Source organism: Magallana gigas, chromosome 4 (assembly GCF_963853765.1).
Source record: "Magallana gigas chromosome 4, xbMagGiga1.1, whole genome shotgun sequence".
Taxonomy (NCBI): Eukaryota; Metazoa; Mollusca; class Bivalvia; order Ostreida; family Ostreidae; genus Magallana; species Magallana gigas.
The window spans coordinates 10,590,515-10,610,884 of record NC_088856.1 but is presented as its reverse complement, the minus strand read 5'-3'; the positions used below and the strand labels follow the sequence as shown (position 1 = coordinate 10,610,884).

General features: G+C 33.0%; 1 protein-coding gene and 1 long non-coding RNA gene across 7 annotated transcripts in view; both read left to right on the top strand.

Annotated features, from left to right (window-relative positions):
- Positions 1 to 1,518, top strand: part of LOC105327032 (FERM domain-containing protein 4A) — a 48,778-nt gene extending 47,260 nt beyond the window's left edge. For all 6 annotated transcript variants that reach the window (XM_011427316.4, XM_011427313.4, XM_011427312.4 and 3 more), the window contains one exon: positions 1,262 to 1,518. In XM_011427316.4, coding sequence (XP_011425618.3) covers positions 1,262 to 1,463 — 202 coding nt within the window. In that variant the 3' untranslated portion in view covers positions 1,464 to 1,518. The remainder of the gene's footprint in view (positions 1 to 1,261) is intronic.
- Positions 1,519 to 11,914: 10,396 nt separating this feature from the next.
- Positions 11,915 to 19,678, top strand: LOC105327031 (uncharacterized). Its single transcript, XR_010712775.1, has 3 exons — positions 11,915 to 12,043; positions 17,976 to 18,142; positions 18,310 to 19,678. It is a non-coding gene; the product is annotated as an uncharacterized lncRNA (long non-coding RNA).
- The last annotated feature ends 692 nt before the right edge of the window (positions 19,679 to 20,370 follow it).

Genomic DNA, 20,370 nt, shown 5'->3' with positions numbered 1-20,370 from the left:
CGTAAGTTTGACACAAAATATAAAGTCCCACTCATTACCTTAGTGACCAAAAACTTGCCTGACGGTGAACACAGGGGTCGTGTATTATTTACTATATATATTTATGACCAATCAAATGTTAGAATCAGGGACCTCTGCTTCGTTTTAACTGCATGTTATATTTAGAGTCATGAATTTAAGTTAAAATGGCATTTCCTTCATATCACAATACAACGATAAATATTGTTATAAAAACTTTGTTACGTTGCTAGTAGCTGCAGAACTGTAGCTCTCCGGAGAAAAAAATATCGACAGACCGGAGAGCTACAGGGCCACCCATTGAAAAAATTGTATATTTATTGCGCAGAAAAACGTGCGCTAGTTTTCGACTAATTTACCTTATTTATACGCAAATTTTGTGAAAACAATTATTACCATTAAATTCTTCATGCAATTTACTACTGATATCGTCTCTTCACTTGCCTTGGATAGTCTTTTAAACACCATCACCAGTCCCGTAAATTCATGTGGTGCACTTTGTTTACATGTAAAAATGGCGACTCTCGATCTCGATGTAAATTCAACATACTTTTTTTTTCGAGGTCGGTAGCGTGTTTCGGAGAAAGTCTGAGGCAAATAAAGAGGCGATATCAGTAGTAAATTGCATGAATTTAATGGTAATAATTGTTTTCACAAAATTTGCGTATAAATAAGGTAAATTAGTCGAAAACTAGCGCACGTTTTTCTGCGCAATAAATATACAATTTTATCAATGGGTGGCCCTGTAGCTCTCCGGTCTGTCAATATTTTTTTCCCGGAGAGCTACAGTTCTGCAGCTACTAGTGTACGAACCCTGAATTTAAGGTTTAATATGAAATGAATTCCGATTAATTATTTCAGTATTTTGTCATGCGCGGATTCAGAAAAATTTTCAAGGGAGGGAAGGGATAGCGTATGAGGATAATTTTACTCTGTGATTTCAATAAATTTGAATTTTTCGGGGGGGGGGGGGGGGGCGTATTTTCATAAAATTTCACACTGTTTATTCCTGCTATATTAAGGACAACGGCAATTATGATCTCTAAACCCATAAATGGTTGACTGTTTCATTGACACCGTATTTTTATGTATTTTGAAAGCATGCTTATTTGGTTTGGTTTTTTTTTTATCTACATCCAAAATAAATTAATTAGAAAAATCCTTTACAAAATATTTAAGATGCAAGGCTCTTCCAGAAATCAAGAATTTCTTTGTTTTTGTAAATTATATCTTATTAATTTAGGCACCGCAAAACGCAGATGGAAAGAGGTAGCTGTGTGAAATCGTCTCCAGTTCCGGCCAGAAGAGAGAAGCGGAAGTCTCCAAACGTTTCCATGGACGCCAGTTTCGCGTTCAGCAAGGACTCAGTAGCAGACGACTTTGGAGAGGAGATGATGGCGTGGATCGACAAGGAAAGCACCAATCAGAACCCGTCCTTTGTCTGACCAATGAAATTTGTTGTTATTTATAAGACTATAGAAATAAATTTTAAAAGAATAATGATCTCTTCATCCTTGGTGTCATATTATTGCTAGCGCTCTCGAGCGCTAGCAACTACGTTAGTCTTTTTCACTGGAATACGCATGCTCGACTCCATAGTAGGGGATTCTGGGAATACTGTACTACTGTAGATAAACTGTACCGTTCTAATTTCATTTTTATCATCTTCACGTGAAGTTTTGTGTGTTATTGTAAATGTCAAAAAGTAACAGTAGCTTAGCAAGCTTATCTTTTAAAAAGATTGGTGAGCTAGCGCTGTACTCATCATAAAACACATAAGCAGATTTCTAAAACACTGGTTTAAATTTCTGAATAGATTAATTAACAATAAGAACTTCCGGGCACAGTGGTGTACTGGAATTGTGCTGGAGTGGGGTCTCAATTTAGAATTGTGAATCTAGAGTGGGCTTCACATCGGCAATGGCATAGCTCATTGACTGCGCCTTAATCATTATGTATCTACTGTAATTTCAATTTCGAAGAACCATTGGTACTGTCATGCAGCAATCCAATCGCAACTTCTCGGGCTTTTCCGGCAAGCTCGGAAAAACACCTTCTCTGCAGGCCTTTCCGGCAAGCTCGGAAAAACACCTTCTCTGCAGGCCTTTCCGGCAAGCTAGGAAAAACACCTTCTCTGCAGGCCTTTTCGGCAAACACCTTCTCTGCAGGCCTTTCCGGCAAGCTAGGAAAAACACCTTCTCTGCAGGCCTTTCCGGCAAGCTAGGAAAAACACCTCGAATGTATTACCTAGGCGTTCATGACAACCCCCCTTTTTGTAAAACTTGAAATAAATAGAACACATTTTACGATCTGTTGAAATGTGATCTATACTTCATTAAAGTAAACGATATACACTAAACTATTACACAGAAGCGACATACAAGACTCTCTAGCCGATGCTTATTTTAATGGGAAGCGACTCCATTTTGTATAAAATTCTAACATCCGGTGATGTTAATACATTCGAGGTGTTTTTCCGAGCTTTCCGGAAAGGCCCGAGATGTTGCGATTGGCAGCAATCGTATCTTCTCGGGCCTTTCCGACAAGCTCGGAAAACATATCCGAGGTTGTTTTCCGAACTTGAAGGAATTTTAAGATAAAGTTAGCTATTTATTATAATACAGTGTATTTAAAATAACTTTGCATTACAAGACCTAAGTTACTGTTTACATTTACAATAAACACACAAAACTTCAAGTGAAGATTATAAAACGAAATTCAAATGGTACAGTTTATCTACAGTAGTACAGTATTCCCAGAATCCCCTACAATGGAGTCGAGCATGCGTATTCCAGGGAAAAGGACTAACGTAGTTGCTAGCGCTCGAGAGCGCTAGCAATAATGCAAAGTTATTTTTAATATTATAATAAATCATGATAGCTAGCTTTATCTTAAATTCCTTCAAGCTCGGAAAACAGCTTCGGATATGTTTTCCGAGCTTGCCGGAAAGGCCCGAGAAGATACGATTGCTACTAAACAGTACCAATGGTTCTTGAAAATTTTCACCTCGATATTGAAATTACAATACACTGGCGTCGGAAGCAAATTGAAAGTGGGGGGGGGGGGGGGGGGGGGCTAGACTAATCCTCAGAAATATTGCGAAAAAAACCTATATTTCCCAAAATCACGAAAATCCTAATCCGTGGGGGGGGGGGGGGGGGGGGGATATACCTCTCCAAAAAAGAAATTTACTTACCAAAATTTTCTTCCCCCAAATCATGAAATTCCTAATCCGTGGGGGAGGGGGGGAGTACGCCTATTTCTCCAACTTTCTCAATTTTTAAAGGCTAATTTAGGAACAACTATATTTTCGGCGATAAAAAGTGGGGGGGGGGGGGGGGGGGGCTAAACCCTCTCTGATGCTATGTGCCTAATGGTTAGGTCTACATTTGCAAAAAAAGTGGGCCCCCCCCAGCCCCCCCGGTTCCGACGCCTATGCAATATACATCTATACTACTATATTAAAATAATAGACTCGAATTTTTTAGCTTTAATACCGATAAATCGGAAGAGTACTGTCTTTTGTTTGATATAATTTAAACATCATTGGTACTTGAAGATTACCAATTTGTTTTTATTGTTTCTCAATGAAGCTTCGTTAATTAATAATCAACAAAAATTCCTCAAAAAATTCCGGAAATCATCTGAATTTTTTGGATTTTACTATCTTGCGAATGCGCATTACATTGAAGCTAAATCATGCACGGGAGACTCTTTATTTTATGTTTCCACAATATCCCATTTGCATGGATAAACTTGGAAACGATAAAACAAATGTGTGCTAATTTTCATTGGAAATTTTTTTTTGTTCATCAAAGAAAATACGGGACATAACTCTAAGACAGTGCATTAACTATAAAAAAAATCCCGAGAATTTCTGCAATTATAGAACTAAACTTTTCGTAGAAAGGTATTTACAGCTTCAAAATGGTTTGTTTTGAACAATTTGACTGTTATCTTCAATGCAACTTAATTAATTTACTCCAAAATCGTTTTGGAGCGATTCTACAATTTTTTGCTACATTACAGTTCAACTCAGCAGAGTGTAGTGAAATTAAAAGCATTATTGTAGGCTTGAAGTTTGGTTATGCAAATGTCAACAATATACGGTGTTTCGATATATCTATCATATGCAATGTCAACCCGTGCACGCACAGGTCAAAGTCTAGTGTATACATAATGATTAAGGCACAGTCAGTGAGCTATGCCAATGCCGATGTGAAGCCCACTCAAGATTCACAATTCTAAATTGAGACCCCTCTCCAGCACAATTCCAGTACACCATAGATAGAATGTTCTATCGTTAAAAGACATGTCCTACGGATCCGGTTTAACGATAGAATTCGTCCCATACACTCGCTTTGTAGCAAATAAAAAAATTAAATCGCGCTGTATCTCGCCTAAATTATGATATGATTGGTCTCAAATACCTACAAGGCTGCTCTTATATAATTCCATATTACCACATCAACAGTTTTTGCACCAAAATCACTGCCACTTTTAACATCACGTTTAATAAGATCGCTGTTTATGGTCGCCATGTTAATTATAAAATCCAAGACATTCCGAGTGCGATTTCCGACAAAATGGCAGGCAAATTCAAACGTGTATTTTAACAAAATGCCATGGTGCGACTCATTAAATGGGTATTTTGTGGAATAAACTACATATGCATGTTCATTAAGGTTTGTAATGTATAAAAATGTGTTTTTCCCATGCAGATTATTTTTAACAGAGAAGCTAATCCGCTTCGCGGCTACTACATTTCAAGTATATGGGACGAATTCTTACTGTGACCTGAGCGTAGCCTGCATGGTCACAGTAAGATTATTCTTTCTAAGTACACCACTGTGCCTCCTATTGTTAATTAATCGATTCAGAAATTTAAACCAATGTTTTAGAAATCTGATTCTGTATTTTGTGATGGCTACAGCGCTAGCTCACCAATCTTTTTAAAAGATAAGCTTGTTTTAACTATAACGGAAAACACAGACATGATGATAAAATGACAGCGTCATATTGAATTGCCTTATTCTGGTAAGTTTCAACAGTTATAAGACAAGGTATGAGACAAGGTCTAGACCCCTAGATATTTGAAGTTTGCTAAACTCCCGCTTGCATATTGCACTCTTTCACTCAAAATAAACTATAATAAATGGATATAGGCCATATACTTTCCAGGATTTGATAGTGTGTCTGAGTTAAGTATTAGTGATTTTACATGTCAAATGTCTTGAAGAATTATTTCCACAAAATATGCAAGGAAATTAAGTTTATGTGTGTGCGTGTGCGAGACTCTATGCGACCCTTCCGTGGAGCTTCAGATCTGCAGCTAATAGATAGTTCTACATAAAGAAAAGTGAATTCTTTATCTTAGAAATATATATTTTCATTATATACATGTTCAAAATATATATAGCATTCGGCGCTGAAGGAATTTTTTTTCTCTTAACTATTTAACACTTTTTCGTTATTAATCCTTTATACGAAAAAAATTCTGAATATATTCGATAATCGATTATGGAAATATTCCGATTTCTAATTACTTATATACCAACGAGTCAAGGTGATCTATGTGGGTTCAACGTTTATGCCTTATAGAACTTTATAAATAAAATTTGTTTTGTGAATACAAGTTTTACTCGTCATTGAACGTTTGTCCTAAGGAATGAATTATATATAAGGAATTTCCCGAACCTTTTTTACACACAGCGTATTTAATATTTCATTCAAATATATCTAAGATAATCGTCTGATATTCTCTTTTGAGAGGTGGACAGACAAAGCCTGCAGCCTGGATGTAGGCTATGTCTGTCCACTTCTCAAAAGAGAATAATCTTCTGACATGTTTAACTCGACAAAGTTATTAATATTCTCGAGCATAGTTTTTCCTAATAGGAGTACAATGGATGCATTTTTATACAATGATTGCTGTTTTTCAGGTAAAAAAGACGACTAAACCGTCGTATTGATCGACCCTCACCCCACGCCAGCATTATACTATATGATTCAGCTAATTAATACAGACATAACAAATTAAGCGTTATCAGACGGCGACTCCATAGCCGATCAAATTGAGAAACATGATAATGATAAAACCAGTTTGGAAATTCCCAATCTATTTTTTATTCCAATATAGAAAAAGTTTACCTGGGTAGCCTAAATATAACGTTTCTAAATTGTCAACCATTGGGACACGACAGGTAACAATGAATAATACGCAATGGAAAGGCATACTCTAAATCCTGGCTTGGCCTAGCCTCAGATTTGACTTTGTCAAATTTTGGCCTTAATTTCTTTACATATTTGATGATTTTATTGATTTTTTCTAGTGATTTGTGTGCAATTTACGTAAATTTAACATTTCACTATATAGCTTTAGTGGCTTATAGTGATCTAGTTCTAATGAAAATAATATAGTTAGGCCTACAATTGAAAGTATAGTACCGGTACTATAGAGTGTATAATATTATATAACTACAGGTATGAGTGATAGATTCTGATAAATATTGATCCAGTCTGTTTTAAATTCTGATCGCTTTACTATTGGGCATTATCAATTCCTTGGCAATAATAATGACAGTGTTGTACATGCATGTCATTTGTATTTATTGGGTTATAGACATGGCTTAAATCAATAGAAACATGCTTTAATCAGTCATATCACTTGTCATACATATACATTTTCCATATTGTTTCCCCTTGAACTTTGTAACAGCATATATAAAAAATTCAATTTCTAAGAGAAAATCTTCGAAAAATTTTCGAGAGGCTAAATTTTGGGGCCATACTAACATTTGAGGCCAGGCCAATTTTAGATCAGGCCATGACAAGTCCTTGCTATACAGAATGTAAAAAATGTAATCGATATCCATGTGCTGCGTAATCTTTAGCGAAGTTTGCTGTTTCGAGTAGCAGCTTTATATAATGGTTAAGGTAAGAATACTTTTTCTAAAGTTTAGGAAGATAAAAAAAATCATATAGGTTTATTTTGAATTTTTAATCAATTTTAATAATCGGTGAGTTAAATCGTTATCGAGGCATAATTGTAGGTCTTGAGATAAATAAAATATCCACGTAAGAATTGTTTTTCATCTTTCTCTCTTGATTTTCAAAACCGGAACTTTTGATCGTGATGCACCAATCATAAAATTGTTCAACTTCAGAACATGTTTAATGAGCTTGAGGTATTGATGAAATATATACATGTACTTGGTTGGACCCTGACAACTACAAGCTGTACACTTTTGGTTGGACCCATACATATATACATAAATATCTCTACTGTTCTCTAACTTTGCCCTCTACCTATTATATAATATAATGGCATTATATGGTATATTTTTAAAAAAAGATGTTCATGTATATTTTGTTTGAAAAAAAAATTCTGATTATATTCGATAATCGATTATGAAAATAATCCGTTTCCGTAAAGTTTAAAAAACTTGTTCCTAAAATTAATAATGTGGATTACTCAGGTTGAAATATTTATACAGGTACATCTGTACCCCCTCTTTACAAATGTGTAAAACCCGAAGACATTTTACTGGGGAAACTCTCGTCTGTCGTATCTGACATGATATCTCTCATCGGTATGATTTTACGCGAACACATACTTGCTTATAAACCGGAGCTTACTATTCAATTTCTCTATTGCAAAAGACATACGTCTTATCGCAGTTAAAATGATGGACAATACAGACAAAAATACAGGCAGAAATGGACGGTCAGTTCTTAAAAATCTTGTCACTTACGTACACACAAACTAATATGTTTACAGAATTTTTATTTGGAGAATGACATACAGGTTACTGAAAAATACATGTATAAATGACTGGGTTTTTTTTAAACACACAAAAATATTTTAAAACAATTTAAATCAGCAATTGGCACAATGTTGTTCAAACCATTCTAAGTGTAAGGGCTTTATAAATGAATGTTCCTAAATAACACAATTCTTTGATATTGTTTACACTTAGTAACTGTATTAATTTGTACATGGATGGTTTCAATAATCAGGTTATGCGAGGACAACCTTATTTTTGGAAATACATTTTTGTACAACTTTGGTACATGGATGTTAAACACCAATAATACTTTTTTATTAGCTTTGATCGTAATGCTAAATAAATTTGGCATAAAATGATGTTCGTTTTCAGTGTCTGTAATTCAAGATTTTCAAAATCTTTTGTCTCTTGGTATCTTTTTATGTTAACCCGTTTCATTAATCAAGTTATGCGAGGACAACTTTACTTTTGGAAATACATGTACATTTTTTGTTAAACTTTGGTATTGATGTTTCTGAATAATACTGTAAGCAAAACTTATCAACTAAATGTTTGTAAATAATAATTTATTGCTATTTGCATTTTGCTATGCAACGTTTGAATAAAGTTGTCATTATGTCTTTTCCGTATGGTTGGCAGACAAATACATATGTTTAAATTACTTTGGTCGTTCCACATGTAGCCAAGTCCCAAATTATTTAATTGATAAATACGAATGAGATACAAAGGTGACGCCCGGTCTCAAAGTATAACATAGTTGTATTTGTAGTTTAACGGACACCAAGCACAAGGATGCTTGCATGGATGGTGCGTCATATAATACTGATGCACCTGACAGATTTGAATGCTGAATCTAAGCCATAGGTTTTGGATGCTGGAGGAGGTTAAGGTTTTAAGAGCTTGTGAAAGTTTTTTAGAGCAGGTGCCCTTTGATGATTATATCTTAGTTATTACCGGTCCTAACTTCACTAAACTTGCATGGATGATGTGTCTTATGATACTGATGTACTGATCAAATAATATTGTTTCATATGTTATTGCAATGAATAATATTGTATATGATACGATATTGTATATAAATACTGACGTATTTATCATCCAGCATAAATTCTAAAATATTACATTGTACACTGATAGCCAATTTATATAAATTTACACTTCGAAGATAAATAACTCTTATTAACTCAAATTGTAAATGTTTGAATATATATCAAATTCTCAATAAACACAAAAGATAAAATAGTTACCAAATTGTGGATAATTACTATCTTTATCAGCAATTTATATGACATTAGCTCTGACCTGTATATACAACAAGTCACTTGTTAGGATATATAATTCTCGTACTAGCAAATGTTAATGGAAATATTAATAAAAGAACTTACTTTCCAATATTAAGTTCATTATTGTGTCCAATGAAAATAACATGAGAATATCAAAAATATTAAAATAAGCTAAGAAAAATAACTCTTATAATAAATTAGTAAGCCCATGTTTAGTGAAATTAGTAGCATGTAAATGTACTACATGTATAATGTATAGTTTATATAACTTTAAAATTGTTTTTTTTTTCACTTCTAGCTATTTACCAGATATTAAAATGTTTTATTTCTTAATTTCTTCAACAGTTTATAACCATTAAAATAACAAATAATCACATTTACTTCTACCTTTGAATCACTGATAGAGGTGGTAGAAATACACATCTAATTTTCCTTATTTTGGTTATTTAAAAAAAAAGAGTTCAATGAAAGTTTTCTGGCATAAAGGTTTATTGTTTAAACTTCATACCTATGATATCAGTGGGAATCTGTTGAAATGGTTTAATGTTAATAGAAAGCAAGCAAAAGGTTATGTAACGAGAAGTGTTGCCGTCTACAAAGAGTGCCTTAAGGCTCTGTCCTAGGTTCATTGTTATTTCTTATTTATGTAAATGATAAAGCAGATAATATGCTAACATTCTGTAGACTTTTTGCATATGATAATAGTTTTCAACATACTGCAATCAATGTACAAGATATGGAATTTAATCTAAATCAAGATCTTTTAAATCTAGAAATTTGGTCTCAGAAATGGCTTTTGGGCTTCTATCTTTCAAAAACCAAAGCTATTCATTTTGATATAAAAATACTGTAAGTCCCTCATTTAAATAATAAGATCGTAATTTGGAATTCGTGTCTTTTCACAAACATCTATGAGTTAGTTTTTCTGAGGATCTTCCCTGGACAGCTTTATCAACTCTATTATAGCAAATGCACAAAAGAAATTAGGAATCATGAAAAACTTAATATAGAAAGTCAATATCATCTTTTTATACTTCTTTCATAAGGCCTCAGTTAGAATATGCATCTGATGTATGGGGCGGGTGTTCTCTCACTTATTCCGAAACGTTATAACAAATACAAGTGATTGCAGCAAGAAATTGCTCCTATTTTTGCTTCTAGGGAGGGAGTCGCTTTATTTCGAAACAGGGTGGGAAACACTTGATAGTAGAAGGAAAATGTCCAGGCTGAAAATCATGTATACAATTGATAGAAACCTTTTACCCAGTTATGTAATTGCCATATTCCCAAATAAACGTATTAACGCCTCTAATTATTTTACAAGAAATGCACAAAACTATAGTATACCAAAATGTCGTTTACAATAGTATTAACCCTCATTTGTTCCCACTGTTGTTAACGAATGGAATGCGCTCTCAACGGATGTCCGTGAAAGTGACTCAATTCGCATTTTTTAAAGAAAAACAATACATGTTTCTTTAATAAATCAGAATATTACCTGTAGAATAAGACCTGATTTTTTACTTAGTGTGAACGATTTTTGAATATTATTCTTACTAGTCTCTGTTGACCTAACAAGTTGTGTATTCATTATTTTTTCTGTATTATTATTAACTTGCATTGGGAGAGGGCGGTCTAAGTTTTTGAACTTGAGCACAATCCCAGTTGTAATTTTGTACAACATAAATATCTTCAAATCAAATCATAAAAGTTTTCAGGAGATTAAAACCTATATCGACTTGAACTTTAAAATTTTGTTTAAATCACGTGATTTTGAATGACGCCTAACACAATCCCATCTTCTTGGGCCCTTCCGGTAAACTCGGAAAACCACCAGAAATGTATTAAAATACCGGATGTATGAATTTTATAAAAAATGTAGTCTCTTCCCATTAAAATAAGTCTGGGCTATACAGCCTTCTTTGGCGCTTCTGTGGTATATTTTAGGGTATATCATTGACTTAAATAAAGCTTAGCTCATATTTCAATAGATCGTTAAATGTGTTCATATTAAGTTTTATTTAAAAAAAAGGGGGGGGGGGGGGTGGGGGGGGGGGGGTCATGGACGCCTTTGTAATACATTCGAGGTGTTTTTGCGAATAGTTGCGATTGTGACGCCTAATTGACCAAATTTAGGTTCTCCGACCCTCAGCTTCAAAGTATTTATTTCATCATAAAAATTTCATTTGATGGATATAATGTAATAAATATACAAGTTGAGATCAAATTTGAAGAAAAAAAATGTACCTGTAATTCGGTGGCTTGAACACCTCTACCTACATGTATATATTAGATCTCCGTGGATCCAATAAGCCAAGCATTTCGTTGTATAATTGATCGTAATGTTAACATCAGAACCTAATTAGATTTGTCTACATAAAAGGCAGATTTATAGTACAAATAAAAAATCCTCTTCTTATTTCCTAAAATTATATTTAATCTAGTAAAAAATATATCAAAATCTCTTTTTCAAAGTGATTTTCCCGAAAATGATATCACTTTAAAATGTATGAGTAACCTTCGATTTTCCCTGTACTCCATAATTTTATTTGAATAAGAACCAGCTGATGCTGGGCATTGTTCTGTGAATGGCTAGTACATGTATATTAATATACCTAGGGAAAATCTTAGAATTGTATTACTTAGCGCCATATAAATTGGGTGTTAGTATACATTTCTCTGTTTTACAAATATTTATTTAATTTATTTAATGTATTTGTTTTTTCAACTCTAAGAATTTAAAATTATTTACACTTGTTTTAGAGCAGATTTGTTTTCATGGTTTTTTATAGTAATTTATTTTTATTTTTTATTTTGGTTAGAAAAACATCCCTTCCAAGAACATGACAGGACTTTATTTTGTTGGAGATGATGACACAACACTCAATGTAACTGTTGATACTCTAGATCAAAACAACAGTACATTCAATTTTACAACCTATGGACAACCGTTTGGTAAAACATCTTATGATTCCATTTATTATATGCGCTTTGTTTTGTGCACTTTACATTGATTACATCCCCTTTATATCACCTACTATCTTAACAAGCAAGCAATAACTGCATATAATATGTGTCTTCTATTTGTTCTTAGCCCATTAACCCCTACCGCCGATTTTTTGTCTCTCTTTTTACTTCACAATACGAAAAGATTTCAATTATAAACATTGTTATTTTAATCTGAAATTTAATCCGAAATTCGAATGTCAAAAAGGGTTAGAGTGTGTTTTAATATAATTTAGTGGGTGGTTTGCTGCTTGGCGTTAATCTCGAATTAAATCTTTCATGTGTCTAATTAAGGATGATTTTACACCAGACACTTGGATTGGAACCTTTAGACAGGACTATCTAAATAATATTCTTAAAATATAAATTTACTATATTATCAGTTCTTTATTAACTTTAAGCTATACAGCTCATCAGTACAATAAATATAAACAATATACACGTACAGGTAGGTTAACAGGAGAATGTGGCAGAAGTGTACATACTATGATATCAACATCTAATTTGCATTAAGTAAATCTTTTCTTAATTTCAAACCAAAGTGAATAAATTTACCCAGATTACATAGTTCCTTTACATTTTCAACATTAAAAAGTTGCAGAAGTTTACACATTGAAGGTTTTTTCCAGTAATAAGGCTTAATGTATTTTTTGCGATAGCCTTCGTATATGGGACATATTAAAATAAAATGAAATTCATCTTCAATAGAATTTGAACATAAAAAACAGTTTCTATTGTGTCTTTCAATATTATAAAATCGACCTGTTTCTATCGACAATTGATGTGAAGACAACCTGAATCTGGAAATACACTTTTGATATTTGTTTGGAATAGGTTTCCTTAAATAAAATTGTAAATTATGGGTTGCAATTAGGCATTTGAAAAAAAAGCATTTACTAGAAATATCTAGTTGAGAAAAAATATACTGTGTAGCTTGGTCAAAAATACGTTGCTTAACAACAATGAGATCTGCAGCTGTTATTTTTTGTTTTTCCCACAATTCAAACATACCCAGATTGCATAAAAAATCTTTAACATGATACAACCAGTTTTTTGCATTATGTTTTTCGACACAGTCATATAGTGTATAATAGCAATGTTGAATAATACAATTATTATGGTACAGTATTTTTTTCCAGAACTTAGCTATGTTGAACATTCTTTGGTACAGCAGAGGACAGCGTCCTAATTCAGAATAAACTGCTTTATTACAAGTTGACCTTTTAACTCCCAAGATATGTTTACAAAAATCAAGATGAAGTTTCTCAATATTAGGTGCTTTGAGTGAACCCCATACCTCAGAAGCATAGTTAATGACACTGCCAACAAAGCAATCAAACAATGATAGCAAAGTATTATGGTTAAAAAACATGTTTCTAATATTTTTTTTCAATACAAATAATGCCTTCCTGCCTTGCTCAGCAAGTTGTTTCTCAGCTTTAGAGAATTTATTATTGTAGTAAAAAATAATGCCAAGATAAGCAAACTGATCTACAATGTCAAGTGGTTTACCATAAATATACCATTTTTCGTTTTCTTTTACCCTTCCACCTTTTCTAAAAACAACAATCTTTGACTTATCAACATTAATGTGTAATTTCCATGTGCTACAATAATATGTTAATTCATCCAAAAGTGATTGAAGACCAGCAATTGTATCTGAAAAAATCACCATGTCATCAGCATACATAAGAAGGAAAAGATTCAGTGATGAAATTTCAAATGGTACACATTCAGAATTTAAAAAATTGATTTCAAAATCATTTACATACAGATTAAATAAAATGGGTGAAAGTACTTCACCTTGCATTAAACCAAGATTGCTGTTAAAGAAATCACTCAAGTGTCCATCAGAAGTCACACATGCTTTAACATTTTTATACAACCCTTTTGTAACACGTAGAAGTTTTCCTTGGATACCAATTTTTGACAATTTCATCCAAAGTTTAGACCTATCAACAGAGTCAAATGCTTTTTTGAAATCAATAAAGGCACAGTAAAGTTTTTTTATTATTACTAGCCAACGATGAAGTAATTAAAGTATGTAGAGCAAAGATTGCATCACTTGTACCACATTTAGATTTAAAACCAAATTGTGCATCAGTAATGACATCATTTTCATCTGACCATGTTATACGTCTGTTGTTCAATACGGAAGTAAAAAGTTTACACATGTTGCTAACAAGGCTGATTCCTCTATAATTATTAGGATCAGATTTATCTCCCTTTTTAAAAATAGGCACAATAATAGAAGAAGACCATGATTCAGGAAAGAAACCTGTTTGAAGTATACAATTAAAAAGTCTATGTAGGATAGGCAACAAATATTCTTCAAATTCAATGAAATATTCATTAAGTAAACAGTCGTCACCATGTGATTTACCTTTTTTTAATTTCTTAATAACTACTTTAATTTCTTCAACATCAATATCCTTATCTAGTTCTTCAAAAATACAATCTTCAGCATCATTGGAGATATCATTATCAATAGTAACATTGCTTTGTGAAGTTAATTTAAAATGGTCAAAAAACTCACTTAGTTGCACATTCGATTTAAAATTAGATTTTCGTTTAAATTTTGCAAAAAATTGCTTAGGATTATTTTTCTTAAGAATTTCTAGTCTTTGACCTTCATGCAATAAATACTGTCTTTTGCATTTAGCTTCACAAAGCTTATATGTGCGCTTTTGCATATCAATACTTGATGATTAACAACACTTTTACAAGAATTGAATTTACGTAATGCAACAATATACTCTTTATACAGTGATTTTAATTTACAATCGAACCATGGTTTATCACTTGTAGATAAATATAATTCATGTACATTATCTTGCTTTGTTTGATTTCTTCTAGTGCTACAATCACTGGTGTCAAATTTCTTGATTTCAAAAAATGGATCTACAATTTCATGAAAAACTTCATTAAATTTGTTAATACAAGAATCCATGTCAGTTTGAGATGAGATATCTTCAATATTAATACAATCATTCAATCTGTGTTGATTTTGGATAATAGATTCTGTGCACGGTCCGAGGTGTTCCACTTTCCATGAGGAACGTTTACGTTGAGAGTATTCATGCGAGTCAGCCAGCTTTTTGCATGGGTTGTTGTTCATACTAATGTGCAGTTCTATGTGAAGTGGTGCATGGTCAGAAAAAGCATTGAAATTACAGACAATAAACTTATGAAAACAATCAAACATATGAACAGGTGATAGTAAATGATCAATTGTACTGAGTCCACGTGACCCATTGAAAGAAAAATCATTTGCGTGACCGCCTTTATGTCTTCCATTCACAATACGAAGACCTGTGGTCTTACATAATAACAATAGTTTTGTACCATATCCATTACGCCCAGTGTCAGGGTTCATTCTTACAGGTAACTTGCTGTCAGCTGTATACGTAGGCAGACCATCTAAGATATCATTATGTAATGAATCATTTTCAATAAAATCTGGTAATGATTGCGTTCTACTATTAAAGTCTCCAAAAACAAAAACATCACCTTGATTCAAATAATTACACAAAAATTTTTCTAATTCACTAAAGATATCACAATTTAGATTTTTTAAAAATACAGAATTCGCAGGGGGTAAATATGTAAATGCGCAATACACATCGCATTTATATACACAAAGAGATTTGTCAATTTTGAACCAAATAATCATATCGTTTAAAGAATCAATAACAGACACATATTTATCATATATATATTTTATCAGAATAATAGTTCCTCCTCCCTGGACGGATCTAGAATCTCTATGGAATATGTGTGTTTTATAGCCTTCCACATCAACGGAGAAGTCTTTACGAATCCAACGTTCCGATAGACATATAATGTCGTATGTACACAGATAGTGCTTTAATTGACCCCACTTGTTTTCAAAACCACCGTTAATGTTCCAACCAATAATTTTGAGGGTATTTTCATTCTCCGGACCTCCTCACCTCGACTATGATCCCTTTCGGTTTGGTAATGGTGTTGTTCCCTGGTCCTGTCTGTAGAGTTGCCCATCAATGAAAAGCTTATCTTTAACAAAAACCGTTTTCCTGTTGTTGGCCTTCGCTTGCTTCAGCACTGGAAGAAGTTGTTTTCTTCTGTCTTGGATATCCCTTGGGAATTGCTCGGAAATGGAGAGATCTGTGTTTTTCAACTTATATGCACTCTTACGCACAAGCTCGCGCTGAGGAAATCTGGTGAATTTCACAACAATCGGGCGAATCTTTCCACTCTCTCTTTTGCCGATCCTGTGGGCTCTCTCGATACTGACGTCTTCCATTATTTCCAATTCAGATGAACAGATATCCTGAATAATTCGGACACAATCCTCAGTTTCTTTGTTTTGAGCCTCCTTGATGTTGTAAAACAGCAGGTTATCTCTCATCGATCTGCACTGTAAGTCCAGAATTTATTTCTTCTTTCATTTGTGCGGTTAGCTTAATGGACTCATCAAGTTCTAATTTTAACCTGCTCATAACACAGCTGTTTCCCTCGGTTTTTTGTTTGTTTTCCTCTACTGTCTTGGAAAGAAATTCTTGGCTTTTTTCCACTTCACCAACTCTCGAAGAAAGGGTTTTCACTTCTCTCTGTATAGCACTTATTGATGATTGGATACTGTCTAGCTTTTCGAGACGGCGAGAAATTCCGTCTAACCTGCTAAATATATCTAGCGCCCACTGAGGTGGAACGCCTGTACTTGGTGACGGAATGTTATTGTTAGGAATGTTCGATTGAATGTTCGGTTGAAAGTTTTGTTGCATATGAGTAGAATGCGTTCTTGCATAAAATTGTGGATCCACTGCCGATTGGTGGTAATGCTGTTATTGTGTAGGAACTGGACTGGTACCTGGATGTTGAAATATGCTAGGAGCAGGACCCGTCATAGTAGTGTTCATGTTAGACGCCATATTGTCTTCCTGACCTCCCTTTTTGGATTTAGTTCGTTTTTTCTTCTTCGGTGGTTTCACTGGAGACACAGAACTCATCCTTTTGAAACGGGATAGTGTAATAAACGGCACACAGCATTTTCACATAAGAAATCAACTGGGAAAAATGAAAATTTTGTAAAACATTCACTCTCCTTCCTCACTCACTGCTAACCACCTTGACGCATGCGCATTATATACTATCTGGACGTACGTGGAAAGAAATATTTCACGGTTTTCCCCTTTTATAAAATGTGCGAGTCTAATAAAACTGAAAGACGAGAAAAAGAAAAAACATTTTATAAGAACATGTAAACCTTGATTGAACAGTTTATTTTAACACCCATGCACCATTTTAATGTTTGTGTTAAATTACATTGTTTTTGTTTACTTGGTATGTGTAATGCCACACACACACACACACACACACACACACACATATATATATATATATATATATATATATATATATATATATATATGCTGGAATCTCCGCACGTTATTCAGTTGTTCTCTGGGAACTCCGAAAATCGGTTTTCATTTTAATACCATGTACCGTTATTTCATTAACTTATATACAACTTGTTGAACTTTTGTTTCGTTTTTTAGTTTTTATTCAGCGTTAATTTGAGCGAGGGTAACGAATTGAGCTTTCCCATGAATTCACCATATGGATTTAAAGAACTTTTACATCACAATTTACAATACAAATCAAATACAAGATACGTTCGTGAAAGTTGGGTAGTATTTTAGTAGAAAGCCGAGTGGCATGCTACCAGGCTAACCACAACTTCACGTTAAACCTCACGGATAGAATCTTTACACTTAAAATTTCATTGGTGAAAAAGGTCTAGGCAGCGCTTGATTTTTAACTGCACGTCCCACAACACTATCAAATAATGAGTCTTTTAGTGTGATATATTCTAATATTTTATATCTTTTTTTGGCAGGAAATGTTTTCACCAACACAAGTCAAATTAATTATGCTGGACAAAATAAAACAAATGGTGGACACCAGAATGTCATCTTTTGGATCTTTTTGGGACTGTGTTTCTTGTTCTTTGTTGCATGGCTTTGTTTCATAATTCGAAGAAGAAAACTTGAAACGTCCTCAAAGGTTAGTACTTCTTCGTCCATTTTTAGTTCAAAAGAATAAAATAATAATACCGCCAAGAGATAAACACTAAATTATTGTACAAGAGTACAAACTTCAGTATTAATATTATTATCATTATCACCAGTATTGTACTGACATGTGACGGATTTGTTTTGTTTCTTTTTTAGAAAAAGAAAAAGAAGAATTTGTTGGTTGTTTAAATATCGACATTCTTCGTCATATTCCCGGTGATCATTGATATATTTTATCAAATACATAAAAATTGTTTATGTTTATATCTTTTAAAACTGGTCAATGTTACCTGGTACTGCATTATTTTCACAGCTTTGCAATATCTCCTTGTGTGTTTTTTTTATTATTAATTTTAAGTGAAATATCACAGAGGACAGCGGGGACACAGCTTTTCTTCAATGTTTGAAATGTCCCGGTGATGGAGAATGTATGATTATATTTTGGATTCCTCTTATTCATTACAATTATTTTGGTAACAGTTGATGTAATTATTTATGATTATTTATCTGAATCTTTTTTATAGTACAATGATTTAAACTATTAACAAATGTGACATTCAAAAGAAATAATGAATATTTATCTTCAGATACGGTATTTGATTTAATGATGATTTTTTTTCCTAACGAAATCAAGATAATTGAACTAAATGCCTACTTTTAAAATTAAAAAAGGATAATAATTCATTATTGTCAATTAATTTTTCCTCAAAACTATTGCTTACATATTATCCAATATATTAACAGTGTGTTGATAAAACTTTTTCACATTGTAATTTTATTTAGAATTTTATTTAGAATGTCTTCCCATAACCATGCTAATGAAAGTGTTCGGCACGCAAATGTTACAAAAGAAATCATCTTTGTAAGCTTTGATGTCCAGAAATTGAAGATGTTCCACTTTGTCTTAGAGTGCCCTCAATATAAAGAATTCCGGTTAAAATAATTATACTAAGAAATAATATTGGGAAAACCCATCTGTTTATAAATTTATACAATTATTACGTGTCCAAAATTATAGAGAATTGTGTGATCTGGGGAATTATCTCCACTTAGCTTTTAATAACCGCAATGGTATTCCATAATTTGTTTTCTGCTATACTACTGTGTCTTTATTACATAACCGACCGACGGACATTGTACCAATATCTAATGTAAAGTCTAAACTCGTTACTTGTTTACATGTGATTTAGCGTAATGCTTTCTCATTCAAGTGCTTTTAATAGTATTTGTCAATATATTTTAACCAGAGTCAAAATAAATCTAACTAAGAAATATAAAATCCATAAGCTCAGTGTGAAGTCCTAATCACATACATCATTAATCTACTTGTGTCAGAATCAAACTCAGTACCAAGTATAGTTGACCATTCAAAAATCATGCATATTTATCATTTTTCAAAAAGAGAATCTCCTTTAACAAAAACGTGAAGATTAGTATACATGACAGGATTTGTGATATCAACGTATCTCACTGGGGTTTTTTTTGGTTGGACAACTGACATTGTAAGTTTGGAATTCTAAGCAAAAATAATGCAAAACTAAAATGTTGAAAAAATTCAGCTCGCTTTGATCATGTACCGTTATTTCAGTTCACTTACTAAATTATTTAAATCTTTAATTTATAGCAATGAAAAGACAATCTATGCATCACAAGCGTTCTGTGTCAATACTGATAAGTGTGTGGAAATTTATGAGATAATTTATCAAATTCGCTCACCTTTATTTTCCTCTATGTTGATATCAAATTTAATTTTAACAGCACATTTAAAAAAAATCTTTGAATAAAAAGCCCATGATTATCTACTGTTATTGTTGCTTGTTCCTAACAGACAACACATATATAGGATTCCCTATTTAGTAGATGTGTCTGAACGATATTAATAAACAAACAGACATGTTACAGACGAATCGGTTATGACATGAAGTCTCTGAACTAAGACTCTTTGGCAGTTGGAAGTGGCTGATGATGGATGTCGTATTTCGAACAAAAAACTACAATTTTGCTTGACTATAAATATATAAACATTATAGACTCAATGATAGGAAATGCTAAAGATGTATAACTAAACTGAATGAAAGATTCATATGAATAAATTAAATTAAACAAAGACTCTTGCCATAGACATGAAACATTGATGACTGTACAATTTTGTTTTAAAGGACCAAGAGTACTTGAAACTAGATGGGTGCGAAGGTTTAAATTCGTACATGAATCGCC